Here is a 15,667-nt window from a genome sequence, read left to right on the forward strand (position 1 = left end):
AAAGTCTACTGCTTGGAAGATCGCTGCTCAGACTCTCTATTTTAATCGATGTGAATAAATTGTCGTCCTGGGGAACCACGACAAAATTGGCGCTGCGAGCAGGGTTGGTGAGAGATCGCCCAGAAAAGCATCTGGAAGGAGTGGCGGAGGCGAAGGTCCGACCGGGGCTGGACGTCCCAAAGCCGGCATTCCGACAGCAAGGTAAGCAGATTTGTATTGCATGTAAATCCTTGTTGTCGGAAAAGAGATCTCGAGGCCCGGCGCACCCGGCTCTCTGCTGGTCCTGGATCTCCCCAACCCAAAAAGATATCCTGCATAGGTAAAACCAAATTGTGTAAAATATTTTGAGAGACTGAGTCTGATCTGAAGAGTAGAGTTTTGCATGCAAAAGCGCGCTACGAATACTGTATTGTCTGTGAATGGGTAAAAAGTGAGACGGGAAAAAGGCCGAACGCTAAAGTAATGCAATTAGGTTAAGTCAAGCGGTTTGGAGCGGGTTTTTCAGGTTACGACTTGCCCAGAAGAGAGTAAGTGTGGGAAAACCTGCCAGTCCAAACCTACCCAGGGCCTCGGGTAAGGGACGTCAACCGAGAGGGAGAGAGATCAGTGAGAGATCGCTCTCTGACCTAATACAGTAGTCAAAAGCACAGGAGTGGATTCTAACCCCAGGAAAGGGGAGTAGCAGCTAGAATAGAGGAAGTAAAAGACCAATTTGAACAAACTGGTCTGAGGTAGCAGCGTGGAGGACAGAAATAAGAGGGAGAGTCGGAACATAGGTAGGGTAATAACAAAAACGGAAGCAACACTGGATTGGAAAAAGATTACACATATAACTAACTTAGAGGAGATAAAGAATGAGTGGCCGTATGTAAAATGGGAAAGAGTAGCCGATAGGAATTGGATAGACAAAATAAAATTGGAAACTCTAGAGAAATTAATAAAGGGATCTGACCGATACAGGGTTTTTATACACATAGACGAGCAAGTGAAAACCTACTACCCTCTGGCCCGGGAGAGGAAGATAGTGCCGGGACAGGGGACTACGGGGAAGTGGATATCGGGACCCCGGTTAGAGTTACAGATATTGGCAAGGGAAACCCAAAGGAAAGGTAAACAGGGGACTGAGCACGGAAAAACAATACAGCAAGTAATAATCACTGTGATACCTAACTCTGACAGATTAAGTGATAAAAATTGTGACAGTGATCCAAAAAGACGAGTAATGGCGCACCAAGTTAAAACACCAGTGGAGATATTAGGGGATAAGTTCCCAGCCCTCAGGGGAGATATAGAACACGTCTCTAAAAAATGGGCCAAAAGAACAAGTAAGACCAATACACAGTGGCCAGAGGAAGGCACATGGTGCATAGAGAGGTGTGAGGACCAGAAGGGAATGATAAAGAACTATAAAATTAAGGATAGATCGAGCAAAAGAAGGGAGAAGCGAGAAAAGGAGTTAGAGATATTAGCACTATTCAAACAAGAAGGGAAAGAGAGAAGAGGGGTATGGAGGGGAGGTAGAATGCAGATGCCAGTGCAACTTCAGGAAAAAGCAAAATTGGAAGATCCAAACGTAGCCCCACCCCCATACTTAGAGAAACAGAGCTCCACGGGACTGTACCCAGTTATATCAGGCACAATGAATTTTGAGGGAGAATATGACATAGAACAGATGACGAAGGAGGAATGGGCACAAAGGGAGAGAGAAAAGAGACAAGGTATAGAGGAAGCGGCTAGGAAAACAGAAGAGGATTTGGATGGGCTGAACCAAAGGAGAAAGGAGTTGGCTGGACAGAATGTTAGGAAGATGGGGGGCATGGTTTGCCAAAGCTGGAGCTGTAGCAATCACAACAATAATCATTCTGGGATTGATATTTTGTTGTTTTCTACCCGCCCTGAGATCCTTCCTTACCAGAGTGGCAGCGCGGCAGATGGTGACACGGGTGATAAGCAGCTCACGCTCAAGAGAAAAAACAGAGGAATGGGAAAACCTTGAGCCGCCCCCGCTGAGTGGATTTACAATGACCTTGGTCGAAGTTGAAACTCGTCACTCTGTAAAATAACTACAATAGTGGAAGATCGCCTTGTGACAACGATAGCACCTTGCTGAAGTCCGCGGGAGACCAGGAGAACTTAGTCTGTACACAGGAATCAGTCTTTTTCCCTTCCCTAGACAAGGGTGGGAAGGTTTTTGGCTGATGACTGTCAGTAGCAGGCAATCTGGAGGAGCGACCCAAGAATCAGAACCTGGATAGACAAATTATGATAAAGTTAGAATAGGGACATTGATCCCTGACCAAAATATTCGGCTCCTCCACATCGCCTGCAAAGAGTGATTAAAATAAAATGCAAATGGGATCGAGCGAGGGGATTATTTGAGCTTGGTAATCGGGATGAGGCTAGGGGATAGCCTCAAAGGGGGGACATGTAAGGGAAATTGTACTGGATATTGTATGAGTTAGGTATGGAATTCAGATTCATAGGTCTTAGTGAAATGATAAAGTAGATTTAGGTCTTAGTGAAATGATAAAGCAGATTTAGGTGAGTAGTGAGATGGGTATGTAACCTATGTGACCTAATGGAACCTAAAGTAACCTCATGTGACCTAACGTAATCAAACCTAGAATGGATGACCTAATGTAATCAAGTATAGTTGATATGATCAAAGCAGAGGACCCAGAGAAGTAGTATAGCAGTCACTAATTAACGAAAGCAAACAATAGTCACTTGGGAGAACAATGAATACTGCTCAGTGGTTCAACTTAATGTTGGTCCATAATAAAAAGAGAGAATAAAGTGAGCATGTTTTTTCTAACACATTCGGCCTAAGTCAGCAAAACCACGATTATTGTACAAGCAGAGAAGTTTACATAAGGGCAAGAATTATAACCACCATGGTTTAAGAAACAAAGAGATGTAACAGGGAGCGACCAATCGCGAATAAAACAGATAAAGAGTCAACTAAAAACAATGGTGGCCAAAGGAAGGTCAGGCTGTAAAGTAAGATAAGAATCTTGAGATATGGAGCTGAAATGTACATAAAAAGACTGTAAGCCTGAGGGCTCGTCGGATTGTTCCGGACATCCCGACTTTATTCTGTTGTGCTGGGAAATAAAGTCTACTGCTTGGAAGATCGCTGCTCAGACTCTCTGTTTTAATCGATGTGAATAAATTGTCGTCCTGGGGAACCACGACAGCCTGACAGCCTCTGTGGAGAGAGAATAGAACAGTAAGAAGTCTCACAACATCAGGTTAAAGTCCAACAGGTTTATTTGGCAGCACTAGCTTTTGGAGTCTCAAGCTCCTTCTTCAGGTGAGTGAGGACTTGTGTTCACAAACAGGGCACATAAATACACAAACTCAATTTACAAGATAATGGTTGGAATGTGAGCCTTTACAGGTAATCAAGTCTTAAAGGTACAGACAATGTGAGTGGAGAGAGGGCCAAGCACAGGTTAAAGAGGTGAGTATTGTCTCCAGCCAGGAGAGTTAGTGAGATTTTGCAAGCCCAGGCAAGTCGTGGGCGTTACAGATAGTTTGACATGAACCCAAGATCCTGGTTGAGGCCATCCTCATGTGTGCGGAACTTGGCTGTCTGTTTCTGCTCAGAGAATAGAGCCAATGTTTCGAGTCTGGATGACCCTTTGACAGATCCAATGATCAGCATTTGTGGTGAATAAGAATGAATGATGTTGCACGCATGACTATCGACTCATAGAATTATCATTTGCTATTTGTTTGCTATTGGCCTTCACAGAACAGACTGTGCCACCGATACTGTCAATGGAACCTCCCTGGGACAGATTCCTGACTGGTGACAAGATCATTCTCAAATGTGATGCTGGAAAGAATCTGCGCTCCCGGAGTTATATGTGGAAAATAAATAATCAGAGTGACATAGTCGGGAAGGAAACCTACATCATTGAGGCAGCTAATAAGAGTGATAATGGACTGTACAAATGTAAAACAACATCAGGTTCACCAAATCTGAGCACATCCTACAGTAACGTCATTCACGTGAACATCTCCGGTAAGTTACATAGAACATAGAACAGTACCGCACAACAGGCCCTTCGGCCCACGATGTTGTGCCGAGCTTTATCTGAAACCACGATCAAGCTATCCCACTCCCTATCATCCTGGTGTGCTCCATGTGCCTATCCAATAACCGCTTAAATGTTCCTAAAGTGTCTGACTCCACTATCACTGCAGGCAGTCCATTCCACACCCCAACCACTCTCTGCGTAAAGAACCTACCTCTGATATCCTTCCTATATCTCCCACCATGAACCCTATAGTTATGCCCCCTTGTAATAGCTCCATCCACCCGAGGAAATAGTCTTTGAACGTTAATTGCACTAAATATTCTTTGAGTATTTTAACCTTTTATTAATTGAACAATTGAATGAAGCAACATTTAGAAAAATTTCAGGAAATGGTAGCCATACAAAAATAGATATTCAGCTCATGTAGATGTACTAGTGTAAACTTTATCCATAATCATAACAATATTACAGATAATTATGCTTAAATGCCGTCCCTATAGATGTAGCTTGTATAGAAAGGCACCGACTGTGAAGGACCCCTACAGTGCAGAAGAAGGTCATTCGGCCCATCGAGCCTGCACTGACCACAATCCCATCCAGGCCCTAATCCTGTAACCCCTCATATTTACCCTGCTAATCCCCCTGACACTAAGCTTAATTTAGCATGGCCAATAAACCTAACCCATATATTTTGGACAGTGGGAGGGAACCGGAGCACCCAGAAGGAACCCACGCAGACACAGGGAGAATGTGCAAACACCACTCAGACAGTTACTTGAGACCAGAATTGAACAGGGTCCCTGGTGCTGTGGGGCAGTGATGCTAACTACTGTGCCACAGTGCCACCCCTGAGATCAACCCCTGCTATCATGAGAGCTTCATATGCAGCCCCCTACACCTCCTTCGTATTAGGTCTTACCTATCTGCAGGCTGCAGATGCCCAAAGTAACCGTGAATGCTCCACGTGCTGTCACATCGATCATCTGTTATCCCTCCTATTGTTCAACTGATTGTCTTCAAGCACATTGAGCATTGAGTGGAGACTGCAGCAGATGGTCAGTGGTATCCTGCGTAGTTATATTTATGTCACACTATTTGTAACTCCCACAGTTGCGTGGACCTGCAGAGTTTCACTGGCTGTCTTGTCTGGAGACAATACACATCTTTTTAGCCTGTCTTGATGCTCTCTCCACTCCCATTGTTTTGTTTCTTAAAGACTGGATTAGTTGTAAGTATTCGCATTCCAACCATTATTCATGTAAATTGAGTCTGTGTCTTATAAGTTCTGTTTGTGAACAGAATTCCCACTCACCTGAAGAAGGGGCTCAGAGCCTCGAAAGCTTGTGTGGCTTTTGCTACCAAATAAACCTGTTGGACTTTAACCTGGTGTTGTTAAACTTCTTACTGTGTTTACCCCAGTCCAACGCCGGCATCTCCACATCATAGTTATAGGTAGCCATCCGGGATGAATTCCTACCCTCCAATGTTGTTTCCTTGACAAGAGCAAATGAAATGGATTGGGGAGGGGTGGGATTCGTAGAAACATTGGAACATTCATAAAAAAAAAACATAAAAATATGGAAAATAGGAGCAGGAGGAGGCCACTCTGCCCTTTGAGCCTGCTCCACCATTGATTATGATCAGGGCTGATCATCAAAATCAATATTTGATCCTGTTTTTCCATGCCCCCAGTATCCTTGGATCCCCATCGCCCCAAGAGCTATATCTAGCTGCTTCTTGAAAACATTCAATATTTTGGCCTCAACTATATTTTGTGGGAGCGAATTCCACAGGCTGACCACTCTCTGGGTGAAACAAATTCTCCTCATCTCTGTCCAAAACCGTCTACCCTGTATCCTCAAACTGTGATCCCTGGTCCTGGACGCTCCCACTGTTGGGAACATCCTTCCTGCATCTACCCTGTATGGTCCTGTTAGAATTTTATAGGTTTCTATGAAATCCCCCCTCATTCTTCTGAACTCCATTGAATATAATCCTAATCAACTCAATCTCTCCTCGTACGCCAGTCCTGCCATCCCAGAAATCAGTCTTGTAATTCTAATCAGCTTAGGTCCTCAGTGAATGAAATGACTGTCCCTAGCTTTCATACGCATCACTTCAAATTCAGCATTATTCACAGAATGGCTAGTCATGGAAGAGGCTATTCGATCCATCTTTTCTGCACTGTCACCAAATGAGCCTTTGCGCGGTGCCATCCACCCACTTCCCACGTTCTGCTCCTCATATCCTGTAGATTGATTATTTTAAGTCTCCTCATCGATGTCTCGATTGAACCTGCCTGCACCATCCTTTCCGGCAGAGAATTTCAGACGCCAACCATTCGTTGTGTGATTATATTTCTTCATGACGGTTTTGCTTCTTTCTCCAATCACTTCAAAGAGTCCAAACTGGAGGGATAGGTTTAAGATGAGAGGGGAAAAGATTTAAAAGGGACCTGAGGGGCAACTTTTTCACAGAGGGTGTTGCGTATATCGAATGAGTTGCCAGAGGAGGTGGTAGAGGCGGTTACAATTACACATTTAAAAGACATTTGGGCAGGTACATGGAAGGGAACGCTTGAGAGGGATATGAGCCAAATGCAAGCAAATGGGACTACTTCAGTTCAGGAAACCTGGTCCGCATGGATGAGTAGGGCTGAAGGGCCTGTTTCCATGGTGTATATCTCTACATATTGCTTCCGTGTGTCCATTTTTATTACAATAATTACAATGTCTCCCACTGTTTCCAAATTTATTTCCTTTCCTTGGGACCTGGCACTCCTTTGCAAAGTGCCCTAGTCGGCCACAATTGTGACAAGTTAGTTTGGGCTTAGTTCTGCTCCCCGTACCGTAGGCGGCTACTCTTTCCTGTTTTATTTTCGTCTGAGATTTCTCCTCTCCCCTGCGTGTACGCCACTGGCCCATTCCACCAGTTCGTCATAATCCTGGACATGATCACTCCCATTTTCAAGATGGTTTTGTGGGCACTGGAGAGCCCATCCTTGAAAGCCTGGATGAAGGCTCGGTCCCCGTGACCTGGGTTTGCTTGCCCTGAGCATTCCTGGTATACTTGCCCCTTCTGCTGCTTGGTCATTGTGATTTTACTCCAATTGGTAGGGGCATTCCCCAAAACCCTCTGAACTTCCGTTTTAAACAAGACGAAAGGTGCCTGTTGGGCGTCCACCTCTGCCGTTGGGCTACCGCATGCATCCGGCGCCCACCCTGGTAGTCAATTGCGGCTTGGGCATTGGCCCCTCTGGCTACCTGCCTCCATTTGTCCACTGGGCATGCGGCCCTGACTAGTTGGTGTATATCCCTTAAGTGCAGTTGGTGTCCTACCCAGACCGTCGCTCATTCTGCCCAAAATTTCGTATTTGCGCTTCTGGGTTGTAATTTACCCAGGGAGGCCATTATCTGTTGTCTCTCACCCAGTGTGAATGGTTTATAATGTGCTGTTGGCTGCGCGACCGTTTCCCCTTGGGTTACTGGCGCCAAGTTATGTTCTGGCGTTATCTCTTCTTCTGGAGGGGCTGTCGCTTCCTATTGTGTTGTCTCGTAAGGGGGCAAATAGCCCCATTGATTCTCTTCTAATAGTTGATTTCTTTTCTCTAATTCCCTTACCCTAGATTCTAATTTCTTAATTTTGACCTTGTCTTCGTTCCACTTCTTAGTGGAAGGGGCTACCTGTCCAATTAGTCCAGCTAATTGATGTATTAAGAATACCCCTGTCTTTTTTGTTTTGTCTTTCTTTTCCCCATCTACCCACTTTCTCTGTTGTTCGAAGGTCTGAGAAACATCCCAGCCATCCCTTTGCATCTTCTCAATCAACGAGTGTCTGTCTGTCATATATTTATCAATAAGGGAACCCGCAGGTCCCCACTTAGTTTCCTTACCTGCTATCTTGCAGACTTCTACGCCCCCTCGCTGGGGTTTCTGTTTATACTCACGGCCACGGCTACCTTCTCAGTAACGTGTTTCCTCCACCGGAGTCCAGCTCGAGGTCAGGATGATCGGTTCCTTACTGCACCGCTTTACAACTTAACTGACAGACTGACAAAAATTACACAACTTATGTAAACAGATGGTAAACTCTGCGTTTGTTCACCACCACAGAGTTTGATGCTGGATGACCTCTATTGCTGGTGCTTCACGATCCTAAGTGCCTTGATGCCTCTACGCCCACTTCAGGGTCCTGACGTTCGCGTGGGGGATTTCCCCTCTTAACAACCGGTCTAAGGCTGCGCATTTGAGACAGGCACTTCCTTGTCCTTAGTCGATCAGCACAAGCAATCAATTCCTGCTTCTATCCAATAGTCCCATAAATTCCCCTAATTTTCACCCATTTTTAACTGTATTGTTGGCTCAGTCTGACTCCCACAGTTCAATGATCTCTACTCCAGTTCGCCGATCGAGGCCAACCGATCAACTCACCAGCAGTGAGATCCTGCTGACTACACCAATTTGTAGTGGGAAATCACCACTCGGAGTCAGACTTAAAGATTCAACACGCAGTTTATTGGACAAAGCTTTGGGAGAAGTGCTCGGCACTCCGCAGTGCTCGCAGTCAACTGCTCAATTTTAAAATGGCAGCTGAGCTTCTTTTATACATTTCAAAGAGTCGACAAGTACAGACATTAGCAGTTATTACATCATTAGCCTTGGTTAGTTACACACATTAGCCAATTATGCCACCCTAGCAACAATTGACCTCCAATCACATTCAACCGTTAACAAAAGGGGAACTTATTGTTTCGGTTCCGCTTTATCTTAAGCTAAGCTGACCATCTAGACCTCAAGGTCTGGTTTTTTTGTCTGTTCCGTAGTTATTTATACAATAACAGGATGGAGTCGCTGTGGGTGGAACTCAGAAATAGGAAGGGTGCAGTCACTATGCTGGGGGTGTACTACAGACCACCCAACAGCCCACGGGAAGTGGAGGAAAGGATATGTCAGGAGATTCTGGATAGGTGCAGAAAACATAGGGTTGTTGTAGTGGGGGACTTTAATTTCCCTGGCACAGACTGGAAAGTGCTTAGAGCTGGGGGACCGGACGGGGAGGAATTTGTAAAATGCGTACTGGAAGGTTCTTTGGAACAGTATGTAGATAGCCCGACTAGAGAGGGGGCTATACTGGACCTAGTTCTGGGAAATGAGCCCGGTCAGGTCGTCAAAGTTTCGGTAGGGGAACATGTGGCAAATAGTGACCACAACTCTGTTAACTTTAGGATAGTAATGGACAAGGATGAGTGCTGTCCTACGGGCAGGGTGCTAAATTGGGGGAAGGCTGACTATAGCCGGATTAGGCAGGAATTGGTGGATGTTGATTGGGAGAGGATGTTCGAGGGTAAGTCCGCGTCTGGCATGTGGGAGTCTTTTAAGGAACTATTGATAAGGCTGCAGGATAGGCATGTGCCTGTAAAAAGGAAAGATAGGAAAGGTAGGATTCGAGAGCCGTGGATAACCAGGGAAATTGAGGATCTGATTAAAATGAAAAGGGAGGCGTACGTTAAGTCCAGGCAACTGAAAACAGATGGAGCTCTGGAGGAATACAGAGAGAGTAGGAAAGATCTCAAACGGGGAGTTAGAAAGGCAAAAAGAGGTCACGAAATGTTCTTGGCAGGCAGGATTAAGGAGAATCCTAAGGCATTCTATTCATATGTTAGGAACAAAAGAGTTGTCAGGGAGAAAATCGGACCTCTCAGGGACAAAGGAGGGGAATTATGCATAGAACCCAAGGGAATAGGGGAGATCCTAAATGAATACTTTGCATCGGTATTCACGAAGGAGAGGGGCGTGTTAACCGGGAGTGTCTCGGAGGGAGGTGTTGACCCGTTAGAGAAAATCTCCATTACAAGAGAGGAAGTGTTAGGTTTTTTAGGGAACATTAAAACTGACAAAGCCCCAGGGCCTGATGGCATCTATCCTCGACTGCTCAGGGAGACGAGAGGTGAAATTGCTGGGCCTCTGATGGAAATCTTTGTCGCTTCTTTGGACACGGGTGAGGTCCCTGAGGATTGGAGGATAGCGAATGTGGTTCCGTTGTTTAAGAAGGGTAGCAGGGATAACCCAGGAAATTATAGGCCGGTGAGCTTGACGTCCGTGGTAGGGAAGTTGTTGGAGAGGATTCTTAGAGACAGGATGTATGTGCATTTAGAACGGAACAATCTCATTAGTGACAGACAGCATGGTTTTGTAAGAGGGAGGTCGTGCCTTACAAATTTGGTGGAGTTTTTTGAGGAAGTGACAAAAACGGTTGATGAAGGAAGGGCCGTGGATGTCGTCTATATGGATTTCAGTAAGGCATTTGACAAAGTCCCACATGGCAGGTTGATTAAGAAGGTTAAGGCTCATGGGATACAAGGAGAAGTGGCTAGATGGCTGGAGAACTGGCTTGGCCATAGGAGACAGAGGGTAGTGGTCGAAGGGTCTTTTTCCGGCTGGAGGTCTGTGACCAGTGGTGTTCCGCAGGGCTCTGTACTGGGACCTCTGCTATTTGTGATATATATAAATGATTTGGAAGAAGGTGTAACTGGTGTAATCAGCAAGTTTGCGGATGACACGAAGATGGCTGGAATTGCGGATAGCGAAGAGCATTGTCGGGCAATACAGCAGGATATAGATAGGCTGGAAAATTGGGCGGAGAGGTGGCAGATGGAATTTAATCCAGATAAATGCGAAGTGATGCATTTTGGAAGAAATAATGTAGGGAGGAGTTATACAATAAATGGCAGAGTCATCAGGAGTATAGAAACACAGAGGGACCTAGGTGTGCAAGTCCACAAATCCTTGAAGGTGGCAACACAGGTGGAGAAGGTGGTGAAGAAGGCATATGGTATGCTTGCCTTTATAGGACGGGGTATAGAGTATAAAAGCTGGAGTCTGATGATGCAGCTGTATAGAACGCTGGTTAGGCCACATTTGGAGTACTGCGTCCAGTTCTGGTTGCCGCACTACCAGAAGGACGTGGAGGCATTGGAGAGAGTGCAGAGAAGGTTTACCAGGATGTTGCCTGGTATGGAGGGTCTTAGCTATGAGGAGAGATTGGGTAGACTGGGGTTGTTCTCCTTGGAAAGACGGAGAATGAGGGGAGATCTAATAGAGGTGTACAAGATTATGAAGGGGATAGATAGGGTGAACAGTGGGAAGCTTTTTCCCAGGTCGGAGGTGACGATCACGAGGGGTCACGGGCTCAAGCTGAGAGGGGCGAAGTATAACTCAGATATTAGAGGGATGTTTTTTACACAGAGGGTGGTGGGGGCCTGGAATGCGCTGCCAAGTAGGGTGGTGGAGGCAGGCACGCTGACATCGTTTAAGACTTACCTGGATAGTCACATGAGCAGCCTGGGAATGGAGGGATACAAACGATTGATCTAGTTGGACCAATGAGCGGCACAGGCTTGGAGGGCCGAAGGGCCTGTTTCCTGTGCTGTACTGTTCTTTGTTCTTTGTTCTTTATTAGTTCGTTGTGCAATGTCTATGCCTAAGTCAGCACATTTTAATGTCTTTCCACAGAGTCCATTTTGTACCAGGTAACCATCTTGTATCTTCAAATTTCGGGATTCTATCTGGCAGCGTCTCACTTTTACTCCAACACTGTCCATAGACCTAGCCTAGTAATATGAATTTCTTCTATAAGACAGATTTACAGTAGTTATGGTTTCAACATGGTGAAGTTATTCACAATCAAGGCAAAGTTTTGCGTAGCAGAGTTTGGCGCCGTTATCAGTTTTGAAATTGCAGGAAACACCCAATCCATCTTATATGTTGCATAGTAAGAGGGGAAGAGGGATTGGCCATTCAGAAATTCAAACCTCTTCCACTATTCAATGCGGTAATGCTTGAGCTGAAGCTAAACTCCACCTAGATCTAGGGACCCTAGAGTTGGAAGTGTCGGTGATTAAAATGGATCCATATCTGTTTTGAAGCTTCTGTTGTTCGCCTCCACCACCAGACCCAATGGCCATTTCTTTTGGAGATCATTCCAGATTACCTCTCTCCGTTGTTGAAGGATTCTTTCTTTACATCAGTTCATGGACTTGGCATTACGACCAAAATCTCTGCACACCCATAGAAAAACATAAACATAGAAACTGGAAGCAGGAGTAGGCCATTCGGTTCTTCGAACCTGCTCCGCCATTCATTTTGATCATGGCTGATCATCAAATGCAATATCCTGATCCCACCTTTCCCCCATATCCATTGATCCCTTTCGCCCCAAGAGCTATATCTAATTTCTTCTTGAAATCAGGCAACGTTTTGGCCTCAACTACATTCTGTGGTAGTAAATTCCACACATTCACCACCCGCTGGGTGAAGAAATTTCTCCTCACTTCAGTTTTGAAAGGTTTACCCCTTATCCTCAAACTATTACCCCGAGTTCTGGACTCCCCCAATATCGGGAACATTCTTTCTGATTCTACCCTGTCAATTCCTGTTAGAATGTTATAATTTTCTATGTGATCCCCTCTCACCCTTCTGAACTTCTCAGCAAAATCATTAATTTCTGTCTATTTAATTTATCAATGTATTAAATCATCTGGTGCACTGCAACTGCAACGTGGGGTGGCACGGTAGCACAGTGGTTAGCACTGCTGCTTCACAGCTCCAGGGTCCCGGGTTCGATTCCCGGCTTGGGTCACTGTCTGTGTGGAGTTTGCACATTCTCCTCGTGTCTGCGTGGGTTTCCTCCGGGTGCTCCGGTTTCCTCCCACAGTCCAAAGATGTGCGGGTTAGGTTGATTGGCCAGGTTAAAAAAAATTGCCCCTTAGAGTCCTGGGATGTGTAGGTTAGAGGGATTAGCGGGTAAGGGATGTGGGGGTGGGGCCTGGGTGGGATTGTGGTCGGTGCAGACTCGATGGGCCGAATGGCCTCCTTCTGCACTGTAGGGTTTCTATGATTTCTAACTAGACCACCCTGTACTCTTCAAGAGCAAGAAAGTATTACAATCGTGTTATAATTTACCCGTGTTCTTCCAGGTACCATTTTTGTAAATCTGCTGTGCACCCGTTCCAATGCCAATATTTCCTGAGGTCTGCTGTTCCGAATTAGAATATTCTACATAGGATTTAACTAGCGATCTCTACCACAACAAAATAACTCCCATCCCTTAGGAATACAGGCTTTGGCCAACATCAGGGATTCTGTTGGAGTTTACGTTAGGGTCCACTTCTTTTGGCTGTGCCAAACACCCCATCGCTCACATTCAAACCAACTGGTTTATTTTGATTTGATTTGATTTATTATTGTCACATGTATTACATACAGTGAAAAGTATTGTTTCTTGCGCGCTATACAGACAAAACATAGCGTTCATAGAGAAGGAAATGAGAGTGTGCAGAATGTAGTGTTACAGTCATAGCTAGGGTGTAGAGAAAGATCAACTTAATGCAAAGTAGGTCCATTTAAAAGTCTAACAGCAGCAGGGAAGAAGCTGTTCTTGAGTTGGTTGGTACGTGACCTCAGACTTTTGTATCTTTTCCTGAAGGAAGAAGGTGGAAGAGAGAATGTTCAGGGTGCCGAGGCAGAGGGAAGTGTAGACAGAGACAATGGATGGGAGGCTGGTTTGCGTAATGGATTGGGCAACATTCATGACCTTTTGTAGTTCCTTGCTGTCTTGGGCATAGCAGGAGCCATACCAAGCTGTGATACAACCAGAAAGAATGCTTTTTATGGTACATCTGTAAAAGTTCATGAGAGTCATAGCGGACATGCCAAATTTCCTTAGTCTTAAGAGAAAATAGAAGCTTAACTATAGTGTCAGCATGGGTGGATTAGGGCAGGGTGTTGGTGATCTGGACACCTAAAAACTTGAAGCTCTCAACCCTTTCTACTTTGTCCCCATTGATGTAGACAGGGGTATGTTCTCCTTTACGCTTCCTGAAGTCGATGACAATTTCCTTCATTTTGTTGACTTTGAGGGAGAGATTATTGTTGCTGCGCCAGTTCACCAGGTTCTCTATCTCATTCCTGTACTCTGTCTCATCATTGTTTGAGATCTGACCCACTACGGTGGTGTCGTCAGCAAACTTGTAAATCGAATTGGAGGGGAATTTGGCCACACAGGCATAGGTGTAAAAGGAGTATAGTAGGGGGCTGACAACACAGCCTTGTGGGGCACCGGTGTAGAGGATGACCGTGGAGGAGGTGTTGTTGCCTATCCTTACTGATTGTGGTCTGTGAGTTGGGAAGTTCAGGATCCAGTTGCAGAGGGAGGTGCCGAGACCCAGGCCACGGAGTTTGGAGATGAGTTTCGTGGGAATAATAGTGTTGAAGGCTGAGCTGTAGTCAATAAATAGGAGTCTGACATAGGTGTCCTTGTTATCAAGCTTTTCCAGGATTGAATGCATGGCCAGGGAGATGGCGTCTGCTGTGGACCTGTTGCAGCGGTAGGCAAACTGTAGAGGATCAGGGTAGTCCGGGAGACTGGAATTTATTATCTAATTTAATATGATTTAAGTATCGATTTTCTGCCCCAATACATCCACCCCTTAGGAATGCAGGCTGTGGGCAACATCACAGATTCAGCTGCAGCTTACATTGGGCCCAGTCAATTTGGATGCAATAAACTCTCGCACACACCTGAACCAATTGATTTATCTAGAAAAATTCACGTGCGATTTAAGTAATGATTATCTGCCCCATTCCTAATTTTGGTTATTTCTTTACAACAGAATTGGTTTCACATATGAGCATTGAGGCTGTGCCAAGAATCGTGTGGGCCGACCAAAGGCTGTTACTCCGATGTAATTACAGCTTTCCCATTGGGAAAGGGCTGATTTACACTTTTTACCGAGAACATTCGATTGTAACTGAGACACCCGTTCTGAATGAAACTGCTACATTGGAACTGAGGAATGTTACTTTGGAGGATAAAGGACGATATCGATGCGAAGTGCGCTATGTTGGGTATCCCAATGGACCTGTATACTCATCAAATTACACACATGTCGTTATTAAAGGTACATGTTGCTGTACATTATCCACAAACTTAGCCAGTGACAAGTTGAAATTAAAGGTGCTCGGAAAGCTCAGGTCTGGAAGCATCTATGGAGAGAGAAACAGAGTTAACTTTTTTGAGTCTGCAAAGGAATGAAAATGTGATGGTTTATAATGTTGAAAAGCGGGGTGTGTGTGCATGAGGGGGGCGTGAGAGGGTGGAGAGCAATCAGGTGGAGCAGAAAAGAGGTCAGAGTTAGCGTAAATGGCAAGAGAGAATAAATGACAAATGTTATAGAGCAAAAGGAAAGAGAAGGTCATGGTAAAGATTTTTAAAAATCCAGAGGATGTGTGAATAGCAGCATAATAATCTGAGGGAAATTAAGACAACGAAAACCAAAGAACAAGAAGAGAAGGCGATGGTCTAGTCATATTATCGCTGGACTATTGATCCAAAACTTAGCTAACGTTCTAGGGACCAGTGTTCGAATCCCACCATGGAAGCTGGTGGAATTTGAATTCAAAAATCTGAAATTAAGTGTTTACTGGTGACCAAGTAACCACTGTTGTTTGTCAGAAAAACCCACCCAGTTCACTGATGTCCTTTCGGGAAGGAAATCTGCCGTCCTTACCTGGTCTGGCCTGCTTGTGACTCCAGAGACACAGCAATGTGGGTGGCTCTCAACT

The 15,667-nt window shown here is 45.2% G+C and overlaps 1 protein-coding gene across 3 annotated transcripts in view; it reads left to right on the plus strand.

The window, feature by feature from the left end:
* LOC144493873 (Fc receptor-like protein 3) overlaps nt 1–15,667 on the plus strand; it is an 88,376-nt gene that overhangs the window by 30,237 nt on the left and 42,472 nt on the right. For all 3 annotated transcript variants that reach the window (XM_078213449.1, XM_078213448.1, XM_078213450.1), the window contains 2 exons: nt 3,758–4,030; nt 14,716–15,003. In XM_078213449.1, coding sequence (XP_078069575.1) covers nt 3,758–4,030; nt 14,716–15,003 — 561 coding nt within the window. The remainder of the gene's footprint in view (nt 1–3,757; nt 4,031–14,715; nt 15,004–15,667) is intronic.

This window comes from Mustelus asterias, chromosome 5 (assembly GCF_964213995.1).
Source record: "Mustelus asterias chromosome 5, sMusAst1.hap1.1, whole genome shotgun sequence".
NCBI lineage: Eukaryota > Metazoa > Chordata > Chondrichthyes > Carcharhiniformes > Triakidae > Mustelus > Mustelus asterias.